Source organism: Rhincodon typus, chromosome 7, assembly GCF_021869965.1.
Source record: "Rhincodon typus isolate 14 chromosome 7, sRhiTyp1.1, whole genome shotgun sequence".
Taxonomy (NCBI): domain Eukaryota; kingdom Metazoa; phylum Chordata; class Chondrichthyes; order Orectolobiformes; family Rhincodontidae; genus Rhincodon; species Rhincodon typus.
The window spans coordinates 17,776,317-17,801,168 of record NC_063338.1 but is presented as its reverse complement, the minus strand read 5'-3'; the positions used below and the strand labels follow the sequence as shown (position 1 = coordinate 17,801,168).

Sequence of the window (24,852 nt, the reverse complement as noted above, 5' to 3'; positions counted from 1 at the left end):
AAGGCAGCAATCTCACTGCCTACAGTCACTTGGAAGTAAGCAATTACATCTTGTTATAAAAGATTCCCAATTATTGTTATAAATCTCAATTCCCAACATGAATATTTGGCTAATGTTTTATTCCATTCTCCTTGCTGACCAATGAGGTCCAATTATGATATCAAAGAATGATGTAACACTGAAGGCAACTAATTCTTTCCCAGTCTCTTGACAGCACACCTGCTTCAAGATTGCGTATAGCATTCAGTTCTACAGTCAGTCATACAGCATAGAAACAGACCCTTCGGCCCAACCAGTCCATGCTGAACATAATCCTAAACTATACTAGTCCCACCTGCCTGCGCTTGCCCCATTATCCCTCCAAACATTTCTTTTTCATGTACTTATCCAAATGTCTTTTAAATGTTGTAACTGCTGTATCCTCATCCATTTCCTCTGGAAGTTCATTCCACGCCACGGTGTACAAAAAGTTGCACATGTCACTTAAGTCTTTCTTCTCTCACCTTAAAAATATGCCCCTTAGTACTGAAATCCCCCACCATAGGGGGCGAAGACATCTGCCATTCCCTTTATCTATACCCTTCATGATTTTAAAAACCTTCATAAAGGTCAACCTCCAAAAGGTCCATTAAAAAAGTCCCAGCCTATCCAGCCTTGCCAATAACTCCATTCCTGGCAATTTCCTGGCAAATCTTTTCTTGAACCATCTCCAGCTTGATAGTAATTTTCATATAATAGTGCAACCATAGCTGGACACAGTATTCCAGAATAGGCCTCACCAATAAAAATCAAAAAAACTGCAGGTGCTGTAATTCAGGAACAAAAACAAAGTTGCTGGAAAAGCTCAGCAGGTCCAGCAGGATGTGTGAAGGAAAAAGACAGAATTAACGTTTCGGGTCTGGTGACCCTTCCTCAGAACTGGAGGAAGGGTCACTGGACCCGAAACATTAATTCTGTTTTTTACTTCACAGATCCTGCCGGACCTGCTGAGCTTTTCCAGATAAATTTGTTTTTGTTTTAGGCCTCACCAATGTCCTGTACAGCATCAACACGACTTCCCAACTTCAATACTCAAAGGAGTGAGCAATGAAGGCAAGCATGCAAAACGCCTCAACTACCCTGTCTACATGTGGTGTAAACTTCAAAGGATTATGTACCCGAACCACTACGTCTGTGTGCTACAATTCCTTCAGAGATTTTGCTGATGCCTCCTATTGCTTATGGCATCTGATAACCACATCAAATGTAATTTTGCAATGGCTAGAAGAAGAATAATTAAAGGGCAATATTGACTCTAGTGAGAAAGAGCAAGACCAGGAACTGGTAAGTAGAAATGCAGTTTCCTCCATGGGTTTCAAACATTGAAATCTGCTGTCTGAATGAGGCCAAGATTTTGGCTGATTCACCTATTATCGATTGTCAAATTAAAAGCTTACAAAATCTATTACAACAGATGTCAGCAACACTATCTTGGCAACAAAAAGAAATCAAACCACATGCTAATAAAATGCTGACGGCAATTCTTTCTTTGCCTTTTTCAGGAGAATATATTTGAAAAAAATAAAAAAAAAAGTGATAGAAAAAAAATAATTTTGGTCAAGACTGAACTTACATATGGAGAATGCAACATGGAATGAAAACCAAGTTCTATTTTTTAGGGGTCAAGATAAACTGTTCTGCCTTCCATGAGAGATGATAGTGGGTTTCTGTGGCAAGTGCAAAGCATGTCATAGTCAACAGATTAGTATGGCTGGAAGCCATTAGTATGATTTTCAGTATCTGGCACAAATCTACAAATACCAAGAGATCAAACAAGATTCAAAAGGCTATACCTTAGATTAATGAACAGGAACAATTATGTCCAAAATTTTTGGGAGGGTTAGAATTTTTTTAAAAATAACAATGCTACTGTATTGAAACCATAAAGCTCCTGGTCCAGACAGAACATGAACACAAGAGATATAATTCAGGAACAACAGTTTTTGTAAAAAAATTTCACTCATGGGAATTGGGTGTCACCAACTGCCCAGCATTTATTGCCCATCCTTAGTTGCCCTTGCGGTGGTGGTGAGCTGCCTTTTTGAACCGCTGCAGTCCCTGCCTTTTGGAAAAAAGAGTTTCAGGATTTCAACCAAGCGACAATGAAGGAACTGCAATACATTTCCAAGTTAGGATGGTGAACGGCTTGGAAGGGAACTTGCAGGTGGTGGTGCTCCCACGTATCTGCTGCCCTTGTCCTTCTAGATGGGAGTGGTCATGGGTTTGGAAGGCACTGCCTAATGATTTTCTGTGAAATTCTGTGGTGCATTTTCCAGACAAAACAAATTGCTGCTACTGACCGTTGGTGGGGAGGGAGTGGACATAGTGCCAGTCAAGTGGACTGCTCTGTCCTGGATGGTTTTTAAACTTTGGAGTTTTGTTGGAGCTGCATTCATCCAGGCAAATGGAGAGAATTCCATTGCACCCCTGACTTGTGCCTTGTAGATGGTGGACAGGCTTTGGAGAGTCAGGTGGTGAGTTACTCAGCACAGTATTCCTAGCCTCTGACCTGCTCTTGTAGCCGTTATTTATACAGCAGGTCCAGATGAGTTTCTGGTCAATGGTAACCTCCATAATATTGGAAGTGGGAGATTCAGTGATGGTAACATAATTGAATGCTGAGAGACAGTGTTGCTTATTGGAGATTGTCAAAGCCTGGCATTTGTGGCACAAATATTACTTTACACTTGTCACCCCAAGCCTGGATATTGCTGCATTTGAATATTCACTGCTTCAGTATCCAAGGAGTGGCAAATGACACAAAATATTGTTTAATCATCAGCGAATATCCCATGTCTGACCTCATGATGGAGGGACAGTCACTACGAAGCAACTGAAGACGGTTAGTCCAGTACCCCCAGAAACTCCTGCACAAATGTCCTACAGCTGAGATGATTGACCTCCAGCCACCACAATCATCTTCCTGTGTTCCACGAACGATTTGAACCAGCAAAACGTTGCTCCAGATTCCTAGTAATTCCAATATTTCTAGGGCTCCTTGATGCCACACTCAGTTGAATGCACTCTGTCCTTGACATCAACAGTCACTTCCACCTCACCTCTGGAATTCAGCTTTTTTGAATATGGTTGAACCAAGGCTGTAATGAGATCAGGAGTGACTGGTCCTGATGGAACCCAAACTAGGCATCAATGAGCAGCTTATTGTTGAGCAGGTGCCATCACTTTAGTGATGGCTGAGAATAAACAGCTTGTGGGGGAGCGGCGGGGGTGGGCGCGCGCATGCGTGCCGGGCAACTGGTCAGGTTGGATTTGTCTTGTTTGTGTACAGGACGTACCTGGACAAATTTCCACATTGTCAGGTAGATGCCAGCGTTGTCACTGTACTGGACTAGCTTAGTTAGCGGAGCAACGAGTTCTGAAGCACAAATTATCAGTACTATTACCGTAATGTTGTCAAGGCATCTAACCTCAAGTGCCTCCAACCGTTTCATTCCACACGACATCAAGAATTGAATTGGCTGAAGACTGGTATCTGTGATGCAGGGGAACTATTGGAGGAGACTAAGATTGATCAATCACTCAGCACTTCTGGCAGAAGATTGCTGTGAATACTTCAGCCTTATCTTTTGCACTATGTGCTGGACTCTTCCATCATTGAGGATGGGAATATTTGTGGAGCCTCCTCCTCAAGTGAGTTGTTGAATTGTCTACCACCATTCAGAACTGGATGAGGGAAGACCGCAGAACTTAGATCTAATCCGCTGGCTTATGTTGCTTGGCACCCAAGTAGTCCTGTTTGGTAGCTTCACCAGCATCGACACTTCCTTTGTAGGTACACCTTCGTGCACTCTCCAGCGAACCAGCATTGCTCCTCTGGCTTGATGGTAATAATTGAGGGGATTGTGTTGAGTACAATTCTGCTGATGGCCTACAGTGCCTCATGAATGCTCAGTATTGAGTTGCTAAATCCTTTACTGTCCCTTTTGCACTGTAACATCACCACATAACACGATGGAGGGTATTTTCAATGTGAAGGTGGGACTTTGTCTCTATGGATTATACAGTGGTCACTCTCACCAATACAGTCACAGACAGATGCATCCGTCACCAGCAAATTGGTAAGGCTGAGGGTGAATGTCTTTCCCTCTTGTTGGGTTTCTTTACCACCTGCTGCAAACTGTGTCCAGCAACTATATCCTTTAGAACCAAGCAGCTCTATCAATAGTGCTGCTGCCACGCCACTGTGATTAAAATTGAAATTTCCCACGAGTACATTTTGCACCCTTGCCATATTCAGTGCTTCCTCCAAATATTATTCAACATGAAGGAGTACTGATTCATCAGCCGAAGGAGGACAGCATGTGGTAACCAGCAGGATCTTTCCTTATTAATGTTTAACCTGATGCCATGAGACTTCAGGAGGTCAAAAAGTTGCAAACTCTAGGGCAATTCCTTCCTGACTGTATACCACTGTGCCACTAACTCTGCTGGATAAGGAATGGTGATGATGGTGCCTGGGACATTGTCATACTCATGGAATCATAAGAATGGCAGATTTCCTTCCATGAAGAACATTACTGAACCAGATGGGTTTTTCCTGACAATTGACAATGGTTTCACAGTTATCACTCGATTCCTGATCCAGCCATTTCTAAATGAATTCAAATTCCACCATCCTGGATGGAATTCCACAAAACATTAGCTGAATTTCTGGATTAATAGTCCACTGATAAGACCACTAGGCCATCACCTCATCTATGTAAATGTCATTACCAGAAATGGCATAAAACTCAAACAGTTTCTTGATATTTCTCCTCCCCTACCCTATCACTGGATGTAAACATAATCCTTCATATAGCAAACAGTAAATTTAATGATCATTTTGTACATATTCATAAATAGGTAAAACACACTTTCATTCCCATGTCTGTAAGATATTGCCAATGCCCTTAATACAGGTCATTCAAGCCAAACACTTACCTTTATAGAAAAGCACCACGATTTTCTGAAAGGCCCTCATGAATTGAATGTTGTCATAACAGTATTCCTGAATCTTCAGCAGCAAAGTCAGCTCAGACTGACCTTGGACAGTGAAGGCAGAAAGGAGAGGGCTGTATTGCTGAAAATCACCCCCACACAAAGACAAGACATTAGATTCATGCTCGATAAGACACGGAGTTTCACACTGTAATCACACAAAATATTTGCTCTGATTTGGTTGGATTCCTGGAAGGAAATTATATTACAGCAAATTTTGCTTTAATTGGCACCTTGTAAATCTTCTGACAAACCAAAAATTGCATACCTCAAATTTACCGTATTATTGCAAACTCAGCAATGTCTGAATTGTCAATTGAGAAGGCTCTCTGCTGGTAAGTTTTATTTAAGGCAAAGTTACATTAAGTGATTTATGCTGCAAATAAGTATATAACAGTGATTTGTATACCCGCAGCATTACATTTCTATTACTGTGTATCTTTACACCTGATCAAGAAGCTCGTGATCAATGGACTTATCAACCAGCACACACCCAGTCCCGTAGGTGCCAGTTAATAAAACGTTCGCTGAGTATCAACAAAATGAATTCATGTTAAGTGTCAAAAAATAACAGAAAAATGCTTTATAAAAGCTAAAGAAACATTTTTTTTTGGATTGATCAAAAGTTACGAAAATACTAAACAATTTAAAAGAGACTCAATGCAGACAAAGTAATTGTCAGTTATAATTTAACCATAACAACTTGTATAAAAAAATCATTGCAAAAGTGGAAACGTCCTAACAGCTTCTGCGAAACATTCAAGTTAGGGACAGCATTATTTCAGGGACCGCTGAGGTAGTTATGCCCATCCTTTGGGCATTCTGAACTGAGAGATTTACGACATTTAGATACAAATTAAAGTGTTAAATGCATAAATAGATTTCAGACATCTGACTTCAAGGCTGTCCCACAAAAGGTCACCCAAATAAGAGAGGACAAGATTCCTCCAGGAGCTCCATATTCCTTTTCATGTCAATTGCAGACTTTTTTCACAATATCAATTTGCAGAATAATAGTGACTAAAATGGGATTGTATGAAAAATGAGCAGCGTAAATTTTACTGACATGTCATATTTTGCTCATATCTTCCTTGCTCGCATGGTAAGACAAAAAAATTTATTAAGTTCATACTAGGGAAACCTTCAATATTATTTACATACTGATACAAGCAGAATTCTCAATAGCAGAATTTCGCATAATAAAATGAAGCATTAGAAAACCGCCCATACATAGAAACAGCAACTACTTCAATACTTTGGATAATTACCTAGGACACCCTCCTGCCTCCAAGCATTAGTGAGTCAACCATAGAAAAAAAAAATTCCGTCCATTGACACAGTGCAGGCCTTCAGGGACCAGTGGTCTCGTTTTAATTTAATTTTCATGTTTCTGTTGCCCTTTTTTGGTTTTTCTGCTACAGCACCCCACCAAGGGTTGTCTAACTTATTTAAAAAAGTTTATTTAAAACAAAAAAGATTCTTAACTGTGAAGTTATTGCACAAGTCATAAGATTAGACTCTTCAGAAGACACCTTAACAGCAAGACAAACACTACCTTAAATCGAAAGTAAGAGAATTACCTTTAAGTGCTTAATGGCTTGTTCTGTTAGTAATTCTTCTTTCTTGTTCCACTCCACTGCACCCATTACACAGTTCCAGACGATACTTATCATGGTCTGTTCAGAGATGCTATTTTTCTTCATCTCTTCTTTGGCGTAACTGATGATCTGTCAAATTTACAGCCATTTATTTAATTAATATTCTCACCATCTCTGTCCCAAATACAAGCTTAATTCAATCTGAACTCATTTACCTAGCTGAGATTTTATACAACTCAACCACAGTCGCTGTTGTAGCTCCTTCAAGACAGTATATATTGAAACCAAGATACAAGTTAGGAAACAAGGCCACTTGTTCAGTACTTCAAAAACAAAAATTCAAAATATCACAGAGAAACTTAGTTGTTTCCACAAGTTTGTAAGTTGTCATTTTAAAAAGCTCCACAATATACAAATTAAACACAAACTCAGTCTTGCAGATTTCCTTCCCATAGGCTATGAACGCGGCACCAATGGCAATACTCCCTCTCAGCCGAGCACCCACAGTCTATGATAATAAATGTAATTCAATAAACTGAACAAGCCACATACAATTCCAGAGTGGCTTCAACTGGTTAATATCAACAATTTAAACACCAATGCAGAAACAGTACTCAGAGACAAGGCAAAGCTAAAAAATTCTGTATGAGTACTTTCATTTAGGGAACTAACATGTCTAAGCAAAAGATAGGAGCCCAGGAATCAGTGTCACAGAAATCATTTTCAACATTGAGTGTGTTTCCCCCCCACCCCACCCACAAAAAAAAAGGGGCTATCATGGAAACTAAAATAACCGAAGTCACTGCTAGGGATCAGCTTCAAAATTCAGAATGTGTGGTTACGAAGTGGTGTTCTGAAGCCAAAACTAAATAAAGAATTTACAAGTAGGTTTAAAAAAAAAGTCAAATAGAAAATGAGTTATATGGAACTCAATTTAAAAATTAGATGCTGATACAGCTGAAATATCATGCAGAATGAGCACAACTTTAGAATTCGGCATTTTTTGAGCCTATTGATAACTAGACACATGTTGCAAGTCAACAAACTAGTCAAATCTAGTCAAAATAATAAAAAAGCAGCAATTTACCAATTGTGGTTTTTGCTGTTAAAGAAAGTGTTATGTATCTATTTTGCAGACAGAGAAACAACATGCAGTGAAATATGTTGGAAATACACCATATCTTACAATTTGTACATTTGCAATCCTGAACATACTGGTATACATATTTTGTAGATTCATACGTTGCAGAAGAGTCCCTTCGACCATCGAGTCTGCACCAAAATTACTCAATCTACACTGGTCCCACTATCTAGCACTTGGCCCGCTGTTGAGGCTTCCTGCCACAACTACCATTTCAGGCAGTGCATTCTACATTCCCACCACTTTCTGGGTGAAAATTCTTTTCCTCAATTTGATTGTAAATCACCTGCCCTTCACTGTGACCTTTTGTTATTGACCGCTCTCAACTAAGGGGAACCTTTCCAAAGTTTAAACGCTAATAGATGATGAGAGGAATGACAAAATGAACATTTTAGGTACAAAGTTGACAGCAAAACAATGTCACTCACAAATGAGTGAGTGTTGCTATTACCCAGTTAGGTTCATGCAATTTTCAGGACCTTAAAATATTAACAAGCAATTCTACATAGATTGCAATTTGGCTCTACAAGGGAATGACAATTATGTAGCAGCCCAGTATAGAGCTGGAAGAACACAGCAGACCAGGCAGCATCAGAGAAGCAGGAAAGTTGACGTTTCGGGTCAGGACCCCTCTTCATGCGTTTGGGGGCGGGGGGGTAATTGGGGGTGGTGTGGGGGTGGTGTAGGGGCAGGTGGAGCACTTCCTGCGGTTGCAGGGAAAGGTGCCGGGTGTGGCGGGGTTAGTGCGGAGTGGGGAGTGGACAAGGGAGTCACAGACAGTGGTCCCTACAAAAGGCAGTTAGGGGTGGGGAGTGAAGGAGTGAAATACCTCTTCGGTTGTGGGGTCCATACTGTGTTGTCTCCAACTCCAGCATCTGCAGTTCTTTCTATCTGGTGTAGCTGCCCAACTTGCAGTGTGTATACTGCATAGATTACTGTTGCCCACTGAGAAAACTAGGATTTCTCGGATTTCTAGTTCTGTTACTCACAGGCTAAATTCACTGAGCTTTCCTCAAAGAGGAAATACAGTGATGCAATTTTCGATAACGGATTTTTTTGTATTGCATATTACATCAGTATTTGTACGAACTTAAGTGTCATGGAGGTTTGGGCAAAATCTGTAAACTTAAGCCACAAACCCAGAGTCAACACCAATAGCAGCGATATCATTTAAGTTAACATGCATTCAAATTTCAACGGCTGGTTCTTCAACTAACCCTGAAGCAAGCAAAGGTTAACATCATTCTATTACCTCTTTGAGAGGATCACCACGGGCCATTTGGTCTTGGAGTTCCTTTTGCAGCTCCTTCCGTGCACCAAGAGATTGCTGGTTACGGACAAAGTCCGCAAGTTCCTTCAACCCTGCATCAGTAAAGTACTTAACGAAGTGATCATAACTCTGTTTATTAGCTGGGAACAGTTCCTGCAAAAGATTTAGAAGGCTTACCACATGATTTATTATAAACGTTCTTACACAACATATTTAGAATAAAAGCTACATGCTGTGCATTTTGGGAATTTGGCTAGGTTTAAGCCATAGAACAGTTACAACAGAGAAGGAAGCTATTTAATCAATCATGTTTGTGCTTGTTTACAAGAGAAGCGATCCATCTACTGGCTTCTTGTACCCCTCTATTCTTCCTTTTCAGATAATCCAACTTGAATACTTTGACTGAACCTACCTCCCTCCACTGCATCCATTTCAGATCTTAATGACTCGCCTTGGAGAGAAACTTTCCTAATTTCCCCATTGCTCTTTTGCCAATTCCTTTTAATATGTCCCTTCTGGTTGTCAATCCTTCTGCCAATGAGAGTCCTTTCTTTCCATCTGCTCTGTCTAGACCCATAGTTTGACTACTTCCATCAAATCTCCCCTCAGGAGAACAGTCTCAACTTCTCCAATATATCCACATAACCGAAGTCCCTCATCCCTGAAACCATTCCTGTGAATACAGATAAATTGTGCTTAATTTAAAATATAAACAACCGTGAAAACAACAGTCTTAAAAAGGATAAGAAGGGGGAGGGAGAAAGCAAAATATCTCAAAAGGCCAGGAATTGCAAAGAGAATCATGAAAAAGGAAAGATGCATCTTAAAGCAATAGGTTGTATCTATTGTGGGTAACACCACCCACAACCTAAATTTTGAAGTCAATAGAGAGTGTTGAAACACCTTAAAGATGGTGCAAATTACTAATCTGGGCCTCTGAAGATTACAAAAGGACAAAAGTTAAAAGCAAAAATTCTATCCCTCGAGTTTGCACCAAGTCAAACAATGACTATGAAATAGGGAATCCCTAGACGCATCTGTTTTAATAAAAAGCAAAAGTTTAGGGCAATAGGCACTGACTGAAGCAATGTAGATGTCTATTAACTTATAAAACAAAATTCAGAGAAATCTTCTCGTCTGGGAACATGAAAACTAATAAGACCAATGAAATAGCAAGTTGCAACATTTTTCAATAATCTCAAAAAGGTCTGGCCACAAGTAGAAAACCATTGGTTTATTCATCATTCCCAGTTGGATTATCTGATCAGTCCAGAGTGGCAATGTCATGCAACCCAAGTTAAATGTGAAAATATCGACTATTCTGAAGAGGTAAGTATTTCTCTATTTTAAATGACAATCTTTTTTGTACTCACCAGTAATCTATTGTCCATGTTGACCTTTCGGAGACTCCCAGCCACTGCATTTATGTCCTTTTCAGATATCCAAGATTTAAAAAGTTTTACAGCAAATGCTGCTGAAACACCTGAAAAAAAAAAACCACAGAAAAGCTCAGAATGATCCAGTTCATTTAGGTGATGATGCGAGTACATATGCAATGGAACCATTCTCAATACAAACCATTCACACCACCATAAGAGTCAACACATTACTGTTGATCTAGAGTCAGATGTAAGCCAAACCAAGTAAGGATGGCAGATTCCATCACGAAAGGATATTTTCAGAAATGAACTGTTGCATGCCAAAAGAGGAAAATAAAGATACATCACAATTGACATGGGAATTATTGGGTCATAGATCCAATGACTGCCTTATATCACAAAGATTTACTAGATAAAGCACGTGAAATCAATCAATCTTCACTTTACCTTCTTTGACCAAGTTCTCATTAAAGAGGCTGCTCAGAATAGAGGATGATAAAGTTCCATTTCCTAACAAAATCCCAGTCAACATGGCTAGCTTGGTTCGTTCAGACTCCGTAAAACCCTTCAAGAACAGCAGCAGCTGAAACAAGTCAGTGGTTAAATGTTAATCTCTTCTAAGTACAAGTACATTTGGAGAAAAGATATCATACTGTAGTTTAATTAGCATTTAAACTTTCCTAAAAAAGACATCTGCTCATGCAGAGTCAGTTTGTTTAGGTTTTATTTGCAAGGTTGAGTAATTAAGTGCAAAACACCAACAGAATAATGAGCTTAGGATAATTATAAAGTCTCTTATACCCTTTCATAGATTCAAACCTTTTTTATTTCCTCTTCAAATCCTCTCTCCAGGTATTTGTAACGCCTGATCAGCTTATTAAACACCTGCAATGCAAAATTTCAAGTCACTAAAGATATTTAAGCAAGTGGCTGAAAGCTACAGCAAACTGATGACCAGAATAAAAGTAGGAGAAGGAATTTTTAACAATTCATCCTTCAGTTGGTATCATTATACATGATTCTTGAACCACAATGAAGATTCAGCCATTTTGGAATATAAACAAATAGTTTCACACAGGATAAACAAGTTTACCTATTGAGGAGTGCAGCTAATCGAAGCAACATATTTCTGCAACTCAAAGAATTGTTGTAGGTTTCAGAACTATTCATGTTCATATTACCTACATAAAACACAGGTTAGCAATTTCAGAGTGGATATCATGCAACAGACCCAAATCACCCAGTTTTTCACAGCTACGACCACTTAACCTCTAAAATCAGCTGCCCACCGTTCAAAATAGACTACTAAGTGTTTTCTTGTTACAAGCATTACAAGCAATGAATAAGACTCTGACATTTGTGGAGATAAGAGTTGAGTACATTAACCCTTCAATCCTATTACTGGTCCTACATTCCACAGAAAGGAATAAATGCACTCTTTTCAGTGATGCTTTACTTTAGAATGCTTGTAAAGTTTCATGTGTTTGAAATAATTTGGAGAAGTGCAGCACAAGACTTTTCTATTTGCTTAAAAAAAAAACACAATTATTGTCCAGACAAGAGGTTCAAGATTATAAAACAAATTTGCCTGTTGGTACAGCATGAATGTCCCTACTACTGAACTCCCAATGGCCGTTAATATTGGCATTACCAAAAATTATAAATATTATACTCCAATAATTTATTACGAACAGTATTTTTATATTCAGCCACACAATTCAGACACACAGTTACAAGACTAACTTTGCAGAGCTCAAATATACAAAACACAAATCATTTATAACATACATCAGCTGAAAATCTCTATCTCCTTTCTAAGATGGCAATGAACTTGGCTGGAGCACTACATTTTGCACCATTAGAAACTGATAGTTGAAATTTATCTAAGAAATCTGCAATAACTGTGAACAAATTGATACAAGTTTTTGTGTGACTGAATGCAAGGCAGAAGGAAATGATTATCTTAATAAATGTAGCATAGAATCTGGTGGCACCAAAGGGTTAAGGAAATATTGAATCAGAGATAGTAGGAACTGCAGATGCCGGTGAATCCGAGACAACAAGGTGCAGGGCTGGATGAACACAGCAGGCCAAGCAGATGAAGGGTCTAGGCCCGAAACGTCGGCCTCTCTGCTCCTATGATGCTGCTTGGCCTGCTGTGTTCATCCAGCCCTGCACCTTGTTGTCTCGGTTAAGGAAATATGTTTGTTTTCATATTCAAAGAGGAACACACAAATGACCAGGTAACTGAATGAAGAAAGAAATGGTACAAGTCAAAACAAAGGTATTTTACATTGTCAGACAGTAAAAGGGCATATCACTGCAAAGCATTTAACTCCTTTTCCAGGTCATTACTCGAGCCTCAAGCCAACAAAACAGCGTGAAGCTTCAGTGACAATTTACAACTATGCTCTGACAAGTTTAAAAATTGGAAACTAGGAGAAAAAAATCTTGCAGATTTATAATCTAATACCTTCACTAAAAGAATAAACATATACACCTTTTAATGAGATAATTCCATTCACACGTAAGATGTCATAAGACACTTCACAAATTTGACACCGAGCCACAAGACAGGAGGGCAGATCAGAGGTCAGTGTTAAGGAATATCTTAAAAAGGAAGAAAGTGAAGAATAGAGGCTTGGGCAAGAATTCCACACTTTACAATGTTGGCAACTGAAGGTGCATCTGGCAATGGTGAACTGATTAAATTAGGATGCTCAAAAAGGCAAAAATTGGAATAGTGTGAATAAGAGTTACACTGCTAGATGTTGTTAAAGACAGGGAGGGATGTGGCCATGAAGCAGTTTTTTTTTTAAATAAATGGAACAGTTTTTAAAAGTAAGGATGAGAATTTATAAATCAAGGTGCTGCTTAACTGGGTACCAACATGGGTCTGTGAACACAGATTAAATGAGGTTTGCTTTGCGGCCTGGTTAGATTATTGGACCTCAATTTTACAGAAGGTAGAATGTGGGAAGCCACGCAGCCAACCAGGAGGACATTATTGTCTAGAAGTAACAAAGACATGAATCAAAGTTTCAGCAGCAATTAAGCCGAGGCACAGACAGAGTGGTATGACATTACAAAGGCAGTCTTAACGATGTCACGAATATCCAGTTGGACATTCATCCGAGTATCAAACAAGTCATCACAGTAGTTAAAAATCTGATTCAGTTTGATAGTTGTCAGAGGGGATTGGAACCAGTGGCTAGAATAAAGACAACGGCTTCCAGAAGTAAGCACTCCCAGTTAGTAAGATCCATAAATAAAGTGAACTTTGCATTTCTCCAACAGTAGGAGAAATGTAAAGGCAATAAAACTTGCCTGAGCATATGCACGTATGGTCTCTAGGTTTTCTTGAGCAGCAAACACACAGACATCGGTACGGGTCACGTTATCAGCAAGGGTACCACCTGGAGCTATAAAGTACAAGGAAATCAAGATTTACAGGTGAATGGCAAAAGTACTAACAAGCATGAGGAAATGTAAGCCGCAAGTGGTTAAGACCTGAATGCCTGACTGATGGAGGAGGCTCAATCTAAGTTTTGAAAGGGAATAGAATAATTATGAGAAGTTTGCAGGTGTTACATGCATAAGACAGGACAAGCTACGTTGGTCACGTGAAGACTTGGCATGGGATATTCCAGGCTATATAGCCTCTCTTCTGTACTTTAACACTATTATTCTATTAAATTAATTCAATATTATGCAAGATGCCACAAACAAAATGGAAGTGTACAAATGAGACCATAAAAATATATTTCCTTGGTTTACACCAATCTGCAGCAAGGCAAGTGCACGGCAGACCTCAAGTAAGGGCAGTGAAAGATATATCAGAGCCCTTATAATAAAAAGCAAGTTAAATGTAAAAAAAGATTGGGAGCAAGGACAGTGCAGACAGTGGAAAGGAAGGACCATGTGAATAAAGCAAGAAAGGAGCAAAAGAAAGAGAGAAACAGGAACAAACAGAAATTCCCTCAATTTTTGTTTGAGGAAAAACAAGAGAAAAATATACTAGAAAAGCATGTGGCTCGTGCGTCAAATCTGTCTCTTCTGATCCCTTTACTCTTTCAAGTAGTTCTTCCCCAAGTTATTTTGCTCAAGCTCATCAGCCAGCAGAGATTTCACAGAATTAACCATTATCAATTCTGAATTCAAGGACATTGAAAAGAGTGAGGTGCCAAAAATTGAGTAGATGGGAAAAATAACTTCAAACAAACGGAATCACTACACTCTACGTAATTATAGTGGATTGTAAAGAGTTGAAATATTTGCCTTACACAACCTTGCATTCAAACTCCAGTCAATGAAACTATTAAGTTCAGAATACCAGCTAAATGATGGTTCAATAAAAACCTGGACCATTGCTCCTCCTGCAGGCAAGGTTCTAACTCAGTTTACGACGGACAGTACAGTTCCTTTTCGCAGCTGAAGCATCACTTTCCTGGAAGTGCAGAAAGCCATCCTTCAACAGACAAAACGGGCAAAGATGATTCAAAGGTTGGTAATACTTAAATGGAGCTCTTACCCAGCATCCCACCGGCCACGAGGATATCAAATAGGGTTTCAGCATAGCGACGGTAGTCGAGCTTTGCTCCCGAAGCATCAAGAAACTTTGCTACAGCCTCCAGATCACTGCCATTTTCATTCAAACCTTGGATAATAGAATCTTGGAACTGAGTAGGCTCAAACTTCTCTTTTTCATCTACAAAAACAGAATTTAGTTGTCAGCATGGCAAATAGAGGAACCATACAAATACTTTCAGTAGTTATTTCCCAGAAGTCAAATTGCTGCAATTTGGCACTATCTACAGGCATAGGAAAAAGTGGCAGTGGACGGCAAGCTGTGAACCAAGGCTTTTACAGTGCATCAACTGGTGAACATACTAAATTCAAGTATAATTAATTATAACTTGTGCTACAGCACAAGATACAATGCCAGAAGCAGAATCCCACATTACTCAGAAAAAAGTGATTTAACATTCCAACAGTTACTTTATTCTGAATGCCACTTGACTGCACATCACCACCATCCTTCAAGACAGAAACTAAAAAATACAACACAAAGGCAAGTAGAACAGGCTCATCTAAACCATTTTCCCCCCAGCTGAAAGTAGGTTTACAGTCAGCGCCTTTCACTTAATGATACAAGAATAAGCAATTAATAGAAAACAGACATTCTTTTAATGCTAAATTTATAATAGTCTCATACAGCACAGAAACAGGCCCTTCAGTCCAACTAGTCCACACCAAACATAATCCCAAACTAAGCCAGTCCCACCTGCCTACTCCTGGCCCATATACCTCTAAACATTTCCTATTCAGCTATCTATCCAAATGTCTTTTAAAAGTTGTTATTGTACCCACATACACCACGTCCTCAAGAGATCCATTCCACACAAATCGCCGTGTAAAAAAATTTGCCTTTCACGTCTTTTTTAAAATCTCTCTCCTCACCTAAAAAATATGCCCCCTAGTCTTGAAATCCACCAAAGAGAAAAGTTACTTACAATTATCTCTAGGTATACCCCTCATTATTTTATAAACTTCTATCAAGTCACCTCTCAACCTCCTACGCTCCAGTGAAAACAGTCCCAGCCTATCCAGTCTTGCTTTGTAACTCAAACCTTCCATATGCAGCGACATCCTGGTGAATCTCTTCTGAACCCTCTCCACCTTGATAATATCCTTCCTATAATAGGGCAACCAGAAGTGCACACAGTATTCCAAAAGAGGCCTCATCAATGTCCTGTACAACCTCTACATGACTTCCCAACTCCTAGATTCAGTCCATTGAGTAACAAAGGCAAGTGTGCCAAACAGCTTTTAAACCACCCTGTCCACATGTAACGCAAACTTGAAAGAATTATGTACCTGCACCCCGAGGTCCTTCTGTTCTACAACATTACCCGGGCGCTATCATTAATTGTATGAGCCATACCCTTGTTTGTTGTACCAAAATGCAATAGCTCACATTTATCCAGAGTGAACTCCCATCTGCCATTTCTCAGCCCGTTGACCCACTTGATCAAGATCCCTTTGTAATCTTAGAAAACCTTCTTCACTGTCTACAATGCCACCAATTTTGGTGTCGTCTGCAAACTTACTAACCACCCCCACTGTACTCTCATCCAAGTCATTTATATAAATGACAAACAAAAGAGGACCCAGAACCAATCTCTATGGTACACCGCTGGTCACAGGCCTCCAGTCCGAAAAGCAACCCTCCACCACTACTGTCTCCTGACGTTAAGCCAATTATGTATCTACTTGGCAAGTTCACCCTTAATCCCATGTGACCTAGCTTTACTAATTAGTCTACCACACAGAACCTTGTCAAAGGCTTTACTAAAATCCAAATAAACAATGTCTACTGCACTGCCAATCTTTTTGGTTAACTTCCTCAAAAAACTCAGTCAAGTTTGACAGACACGATTTTCCTTGCACAAACCATGCAGACTATCCGCAATCAATTTTTGCCTCTCTAAATGTCCATAAATCATATCTTTTATAATCACCTTCAACAATTTATCCACAAATGAAGTCAGACTCACAGGTCTATAGTTTCCAGAATTATCCTTACAACCTTTCTTAAACAAAAAGGGGCAACATTATCCAACCTGCAGTCATCAACTACCTCACTCAAAGTTATAGATGATGCAAAAATATTTGTAAGGGGTCTCGCAATTTCCTCCCTTACTTCCCACAATGTTCTGGGATACATCAGATCAGGTTCCGGAGGTTTATCTGACTTTATATTCTCCAAGACCTCCCAAACTTACTTTTCTGTATTGAGAATTGTTTCTAAAACATCAGTTAAGCTGTGAATCCACAACTTTCAAATTAGTATTTGATACGTTTTACTTGAGTAACATACCTCTTTTCCTAGTTTTAAAACGCTGGCCAGTTAGCGTTGGCTTCTGCTGCTTTGGATTATTCATAAAAGACACTCTAACAAGAGAGTGAGAATAGAAGGATTAAGTCTTCATACACAAATGTAATTCTGTTCAGCAAATCTATATATGTTATAGCCCAGAAAATAGAAACGCAACTAAAATAATATCAAAACCGCTTCACTTAAAGCTTTAGATCAGTATGATACATAGACAGAAAGGAATAGAATTAATAAGGAGAAAGACTATGATAAAAGTAACAGTTGTGACTTCTCCCACCCTTTATTCACACTATAATGATAATAGATCATTTGACTAATTCAATCTTTATCATTTAGTCTGCAAGAAATCCAAGCATGAATAAAATACAAGTGGTGCAGTTTTACAAACCAGTCACCTTTTCATGTTACATTTATCGTGTCTTAAATTGCTCTCATACTGCATCCCAAAATGTCATTTTATGATATATTTTTCTAATGTCTAGGATCCCAAATGCTTTAGATTTTGAACATAGTGTTCCAAAGACAAGTGTGGTTGATAAGTGACAAAAATATTCCTAAATATTACAAAAATAAACATTTAAAACCTACGGGAAAACGTCACGACCAATGGAGTGAGAAGTCAGTTTCACTATAGCCTTAAGACCATTAAAACAGCTAAGTGTCAGATGTGGACCACAATGTCAGTAACAGGGCTCTCAACCATTCTGCGGAGGCCAGACCTGAATCCACAACTTCTGACAGTAAACATTTGATTAAAAGGGCATAAAATAAGTTACATATTTAAACTTTGCTTTTCTTAATTTGAAACTTGTTGCTAATGTCGAGCAATAGGCCTAAGACAGAAATATCTTCAAAAAAAGTTTAAAAAAAGTGTGAAATGACAAACTAAAATGTTAAACAATACATGCAAAGTCTGAAGGGGGAAAAAAGTGTTAATCAGAGAGTAGGAAAATGATTAAAGACAACGTTCAGATCAATAAAAAGTGGAAAATCGTTAATCAAAAGCCAAAAAGTAATTCAGAGATTAGATCCAAAATAAGACGACCTTGGAGTGCAGTTTCATAGTTCCTTGAAAGTGGAGTCCCAGTATACAGGATATTGAAGGCAGCATTTGGTACGTTTGCCTTTATTGGTCAGTCCATCAAGTATAGGAGTTGGGAGGTCATGTTGCGGCAGTACAAGTTATGCCACTTCCGGGCATATCACATTCAATTCTGGTCTCCCTGCTATGGGAAGGATGTTGTGAAATTTGAAAGGGTTCAGAAAATATTTACAAGAATGTTTCCAGGGTAGGAGGGTTTGAGCTATAGGGAGAAGCTGAATAGGCTATTTCCCCTGGAGTGTCAGATGGTTAGGGGTAACCTTACAGATATTTTTTAATCGCGACGGGCATGGATAGGGTGAATGGCCAATGTCTTTTTCTCCAGGGTGGGGGGAGTCCAAAACTAGAGAGCATAGGTTTAAGGTGAGAGGGGAAAGATTTAGAAGGGACCTGAGGGGCGGAGGGTGATACGTGTGTGGAATGGGCTGCTAGAGGAAGTGGAGGAGGCTGGTACAATTACAACATTTAAAAGACATCTGGATGGGTACATGAATAGGATCGGTTTAGAGGGATATTGGCCAAATGTTGGCAAATGGGACTAGATGAATTTAGGATTTCTGGTTGAATGCATGAGTTGGACCAAAGGGTCCGTTTCCATGCTGTACAGCTCCATGACTCTATTACTCTAAGTACCTTCATGGGGAAAAAAAAAAGTGTTGCTCTCTTGCAGGGGCTGTAGGAGAAGGAGCATTTGGCGGGGTCAGTTCTGTAATTACCACTGTGATGGGATTAATTTGCAATACATTTACTGTACTTAAATCCAAAATAGCCATTGGGTTGATCAAGATGCTGTCAATCTTCCAGCATATCCTTTTCACTGTACTCTGACAATAAAGCTCATTCTAATTCTTCCCGTATTCATGCCAATATTTGCAAGTATTTATCCAATAATCTTTTGAAGGCTATAGAATTCATTGTTTCAGTAAAGCTGATTACTTAGTCAATATTATCAATGTTTGTGGGTGCCTGTTATGAGCAATTGGCTTCCCCATTTCAAAGCAGTGACTACACTTGACAGATACTTCATTGGCTACAAAGTACTTTGGTATATGCAGTGGTTGTGGAAGGCGCTGTTTCATTCAACAATTTGGAGAATAATTCACGTTATGAATAAAATGCTGGCTAAGCCAGGATTTATTGCTCATCCCTAATTGCACAGAGGGCACTCAAGAGTCAACCACATTGCTGCTGGCCTGGAGTCACACGTAGGTCAGACGAGGCAAGGGTGGCAGTCTCCCTCCATAAAGAACAGTGAACCAGATGGAGTTTTCTGACAATCAAATGGATTGATGGCCACCATAAGACTCTTAATTCCACTATCTACCATGCCAGGATTTGAACCTAGCTCCCCAGAATGACCTGGGTCTCTGAATTATCAGCCCAGCAATAATACCACTAGGCCATTGCTTCCCATAGTTACCTTTTTCAAATTTATAAACAACCCAACTTCCCAAAAGTTTTTGGCCTAGCAAAGAGAATTTATTATAGGAAAGTAAACCATGAAATGCATTAAAATGTTTCTCACATCAACTCTGGCTCTTTTGCCAACCACCCCAAATCCTGGCCCTCAATATCAAACCCTTCAGCCATTGGAAACAGTTTCCTTCACGCAATTCAAAATCTTCCCTGTCTGGCTTAAGGAGAGCACCAGCTGTTCCAGCCTATGTGGCTGCAATCCCTCACCCTTGAAGCATTCTAGTAAATCTTCTCTATACCTTCTTCAAAGCCTTCAAAATTTTTTCTGAAGTGTCCAGCTCCGAACAGAAAGCTCCAGTCGGGGATACTTTTTTTTTAAGATTTAGAAATCAATTTAGTATAAAACTTCCTCACTTTTGTACTTTATGCCACCATTTATTAGTTGATGCCATGTTTGTTAACTGTTTTCTAAAGCTGTTCAATTTGCCGGTCAGCCATACTGGTACTTCCTTTGTATCCAATAGCCCTCTCATTTTCCACAAATTTTGACCAAGATAGCAGACCAATGCAAAGTGTTCATCTGGTACCTCAGCCATGCCTCAAGCCTGCGCCAACAATTCTCTAAATCAATCCCATTGTTCTTTCGGCAGCCCTTTCATTGTTAATATTCATACAGAAAACTTGAATTCACTATATTGCTAGTACTCAAGATGATCAGTGCCTGTCATTTTGTCCTTCAGATCTTTCTCCACTTCTTCTGTATTCAGATTCACTTCTGTAATATAAAACTGATTCACGTTTGTAATGCAAAGCTGACCTTTCACTCTTTTCTTGTGTAATTAAAATCTTAAATCCTTCAAGACAATATACCAAAAACAATATTGAATTTATATAGCCTCATTAAAAGAATAATGATCTCAAGCCATTTCACTGGAGTACTTTGGAACACAATGAAGAACCACATAAGGAGCTATTTAGCCAGATAAGTTAAAGTTTGGCCAAAGGAGGCAAGAGGAAAGCAAAAGAGGGGGGCTTTAGAGAGGGAATTTGAGGGCATGACTGGCAATCAAAATAAGGAATTTCCTATAAGCCAGAATTTGTGAAGCTCAGACACCCAGAAGAGTGGTGAGAAGAGGGAGCGCAGTTTAAGTGGGAGATTTGAAAACAACGATGTAAATTTAAAAACAGGAATTACTTAATTGGAAGCAGTGCAGGTCAGCAAGCATTTTAAAACATTTTCTTGATTCTATCAAGAGTAAACTGAGGTTCTGGCACTTCCAATTTATGCAAAAATCAATTTTGAGTGCAAACATCAATGCAGCAATTTAACTCCAAGTAGTTTGTTAATCCTTTGTTAAACAATTGGCTGACGATTCCCATTGATGTTGCAAAGACACACTTCTTTGATTCATCACTGAATCAAAATCCAGCAAATCCATACTTACAGTTGACCGAGTACCTTTACTAAATGGACTGCAGAGACTCAATGCAACAACTCACCATCACCTTCTCAAAAGTGACACATAAAAGGCAATAAGTGCTTGTAACATCACTACAATAACAAATGGAGTCTAAACTAATCCCTAGGCCACTGTGCCAGAAATCTGCTCTTAATTAATTGACATATTGCTGCACACACAAAAATCTCCAAAATTGTTGGTATTGGCAAAAACAAAAATTTAGACTATATAGCCGTTTCAAGTTGCTGGCACATTAGTGGCAGATGCAGCTCAAAATTTTATTTAAAAAAATGACAACTTTCAACTGTGTGCCATGCCTGCCGAGCGATTCACAATAAAATGAGTCAGCCATTCAGCTCGAGCCTGTTCTGCCATTCAACGAGATCATGCTTGATCTGAAGCCAAATTCAATCTACGACAGTTGACTCCATAAGCCTCGTCTGTGGCTAACCAAAAGCATACCAATATCAGATTTATAATGAATGGATAGTTGTAAGCAAGGACACAAGATAAGGCTTAAGATTATATTTTCAGGTGTAGTTTCACGTGACCTCTTCGACAAACTGAACACAAAGTGCAAATCTCAAAAACTCCAGATGTGCAGAGACTGTAACTTGGCTTTTTGAAAGAAATTGCTCCTCACTGCTCTCGTGAATGCCTTGGCTCCAATTCCAAAGCAAAGGCCTCTGTTCTAGACCCTAATGAGGGGGGAAAAAACATCCAATTTCATTCAAAGCCCTGTAAAGTCCAAATCATTCTTTAACCTCACATATTTCAAAGTTTAGTTTATGCCAAATATGTTCCTAATCCAACACTTGGAGCCTTGATAGCATTCTGGTAAATCTACATTGTATTTCTTGCAGGAAGATTTCCCAAGATTTGGCAAGAACTGTACACAGTATTCTAAGCCTGAGCTACATAGCTGCAGCAAAATCTTGTATTCCAGCATCCCACTTATAATAAAGCTTGGTTACTAGCTACAGAGCTGGCTCAAAGGTAGAGGACAGAGAGTGGTGGTGGAGAGTTGCTTTTCAGACTGGAGGCGTGTGACCAGCAGTGTGCCACAAGGATGAGTGCTGGGTCCACTGCTTTTTGTCATTTATATAAACAATTTGGATGTGAACATAGGATGTATGGTTAGTAAATTTGCAGATGACATGAAAATTGGAGGTGTAGTGGACAGGGAAGAAGGTTACCTCAGGGTATAACAGCATTTTGATCAGATGGGCCAATAGGCCAAGGAGTGGCAGATGAATTTCAATGAGGTGTCACATTTTGGAAAGGCAAATCAGGGCAGGACTTATACATATAATAGTAAGGTCTTGGGGTGTGTTGCCAAAAAAATAAGAAGAAAGAAATCTTGGAGTACAGGTTCATAGCTCCTTGAAAGTGGAGTCACAGGTAGATACGATAGTGAAGGCGACATTTGAAATGCTTGCCTTTATTGGTAAGTGCACTGAGCATAGGAGTTGGGAGGTCAATTTGCAGCTGTACAGGACATTGATTAGGCCACTTTTGGAATACTGTGTTCAATTCTGGACTCCCTCCCATATGCTGTGAAACTTGAAAGGGCTCAGAAAAGATTTACAAGGATGTTGCCAGGGTTGGAGTGTTTGAAGTATAGGGAGAGACTGAATAGGTCAAGGCTATTTTCCCCGGAGCATCAGAGGCTGAGGGGTGGCGTTCTGAAGGTTTATAAAATCATGAGAGGGATGAATAGGGTAAATACACAAGGTGTTTCCCCCCTCCGCCCCACAGACTGTTTATGGTGACAGGGGAAAAGAATCAAAAGGGACCTAAGGGGCAACTTTTTCCACACAGAGGGTGGTGCCTGAATGGAACGAGCTGCCAGAGGAAGTGGCGGAGGCTGGTACGATTACATTTAAAAGGCAACTTGGATGGGTTTATGAATAGGAAGGATTTAAGAGGGAGATGGGCCAAATACTGGCAAATGGGACTAGATTTATATAGGATATCTGGTCAGCATGGGCGAGTTGGATTGAAGGGTCTGTTTCCATGCTATATCTCCATGACTCTATGTTAGCTGGACAGCTGGTTTTTGGAAGCAGAGAGTGACTGCCAATAGCATGGATTCAATAACCAACTGAGGTTACCATGAAGGTCCCACCTTCTCAACCATACCCATTACTCTCAGATTAAGCTTACCACCAGTCACTGCTCTAGTGAGAAGACTGCCCTATGGTCTTCTGAGACAATGATGATTTAACTTTCTGAAGGCTAACATTAGGGGCCCTCTTGTAGTGCAGTGGTAGTGTCCCTACCCTTGGACCAGGAGGCCTGGTTTCAAGTTCCACCTGCTCCAGGTGAGCACTAACATTTCTGAACAGGTCCATTTGGAAATAGGTTAAATTAAAAAAAAAGGCTAGCATTCCACACTCCTTTCATTTTTAATGTATCTGACTACCATATTTTAGTGATCTACGTACACAGGCAGTCACTGGGTAGCATGCCGGAAATAAAGACCCACTAGTCCCAGGGTCATCACAAAAGTTAAATATTGTATGAAAGCGTGCAACTCTCCATGCCCCACCGCCATTTTAGATCTTGGTTGACAGAAAGGAAGAGCAGGTTTTATATTTAAGAAGAGAACTATTTATTACAAATAGATTCTAGCTATAAGTAATTATGAACCAACATAACTCTAACTCTCCTGATAAAACTCCCCTACAAAACAGACAAATCCATGGTGTCATGGGCAGAGGAAAGACAAGGAAGTCAGTTCAAATGGTCCCTGTCCACAGGTTGCACTGAAATTATGCCCTTCACCCCCAAAATTACACTGGCATCTATTTGTAATATCTTAAGACCATAAGACACAGGAGCAGAAGTTAGGCCATTCAGCCCATCGAGTCTGCTCTGCCATTCAATCATGGTTGATAAGTTTCTCAACCCCATTCTCCCACATTCTTCCACCAGCAACATCCTTGGAGCAACTAATGACTTTATCAAAGCAGCTACATAAATACTGTGATTACAAAAGAAGGTCATAGGCTGGGAATTCTGCAGTGAATAACTTTCCTTCCAACTTCCAAAGTCTGATCAACTACAAGGCAGAAGTCAGTAATATGAAAGAAATATTCTCCACTTGCTTGAATGACTGCATCTCCAACAAACAATCAAGCAGCTCAATACTGAAGTTAAACCATCTTACTTCAATCCTCATTCCCTAAAACATACTTACTCACTCAACTATAAATAAAAACAAAGAACAGTGGATGCTGGAGATCTGAAACGTACAAAACAAAAAATGCTGTTGAAATCCTAACGGGCTACTGAACTTGAATCTTCAATTGTTTTCTATACATAGATCATGCCAGACCTGCTGAATTTTGCCAGCAATTTCTGTCGCGTCTCTCCCACTCTCTCTAAAGCTGGCAGATCATAACTGAATTGTTCAGAGATAGTAGGAACTGTCGATGCTGGAGTCTCAGATAACAAGGTGTGGAGCTGGATGAACACAGCAGGCCAGGCAGCATCAGAGGAGCAGGAAAGCTGACGTTTCGGGTCTGGACCCTTCTTCAGAAACGGTC

The 24,852-nt window shown here is 39.6% G+C and overlaps 1 protein-coding gene across 2 annotated transcripts in view; it reads right to left on the bottom strand.

Moving 5' to 3' along the window:
• Window positions 1–24,852, bottom strand: part of LOC109934293 (eIF5-mimic protein 2) — a 30,557-nt gene that overhangs the window by 3,595 nt on the left and 2,110 nt on the right. The window contains exons 2-10 of one of the 2 annotated variants that reach the window (XM_020533109.2): window positions 17,306–17,379; window positions 14,957–15,133; window positions 13,753–13,847; window positions 11,245–11,310; window positions 10,873–11,008; window positions 10,420–10,529; window positions 9,029–9,199; window positions 6,618–6,764; window positions 4,981–5,119 (exon numbers count right to left, since the gene is read on the bottom strand). In XM_020533109.2, coding sequence (XP_020388698.1) covers window positions 4,981–5,119; window positions 6,618–6,764; window positions 9,029–9,199; window positions 10,420–10,529; window positions 10,873–11,008; window positions 11,245–11,310; window positions 13,753–13,847; window positions 14,957–15,133; window positions 17,306–17,369 — 1,105 coding nt within the window. In that variant the 5' untranslated portion in view covers window positions 17,370–17,379. Of the gene's footprint in view, window positions 1–4,980; window positions 5,120–6,617; window positions 6,765–9,028; window positions 9,200–10,419; window positions 10,530–10,872; window positions 11,009–11,244; window positions 11,311–13,752; window positions 13,848–14,956; window positions 15,134–17,305; window positions 17,380–24,852 lie in introns of those variants that run through there. The other variant, XM_020533110.2, reaches the window with a different exon arrangement.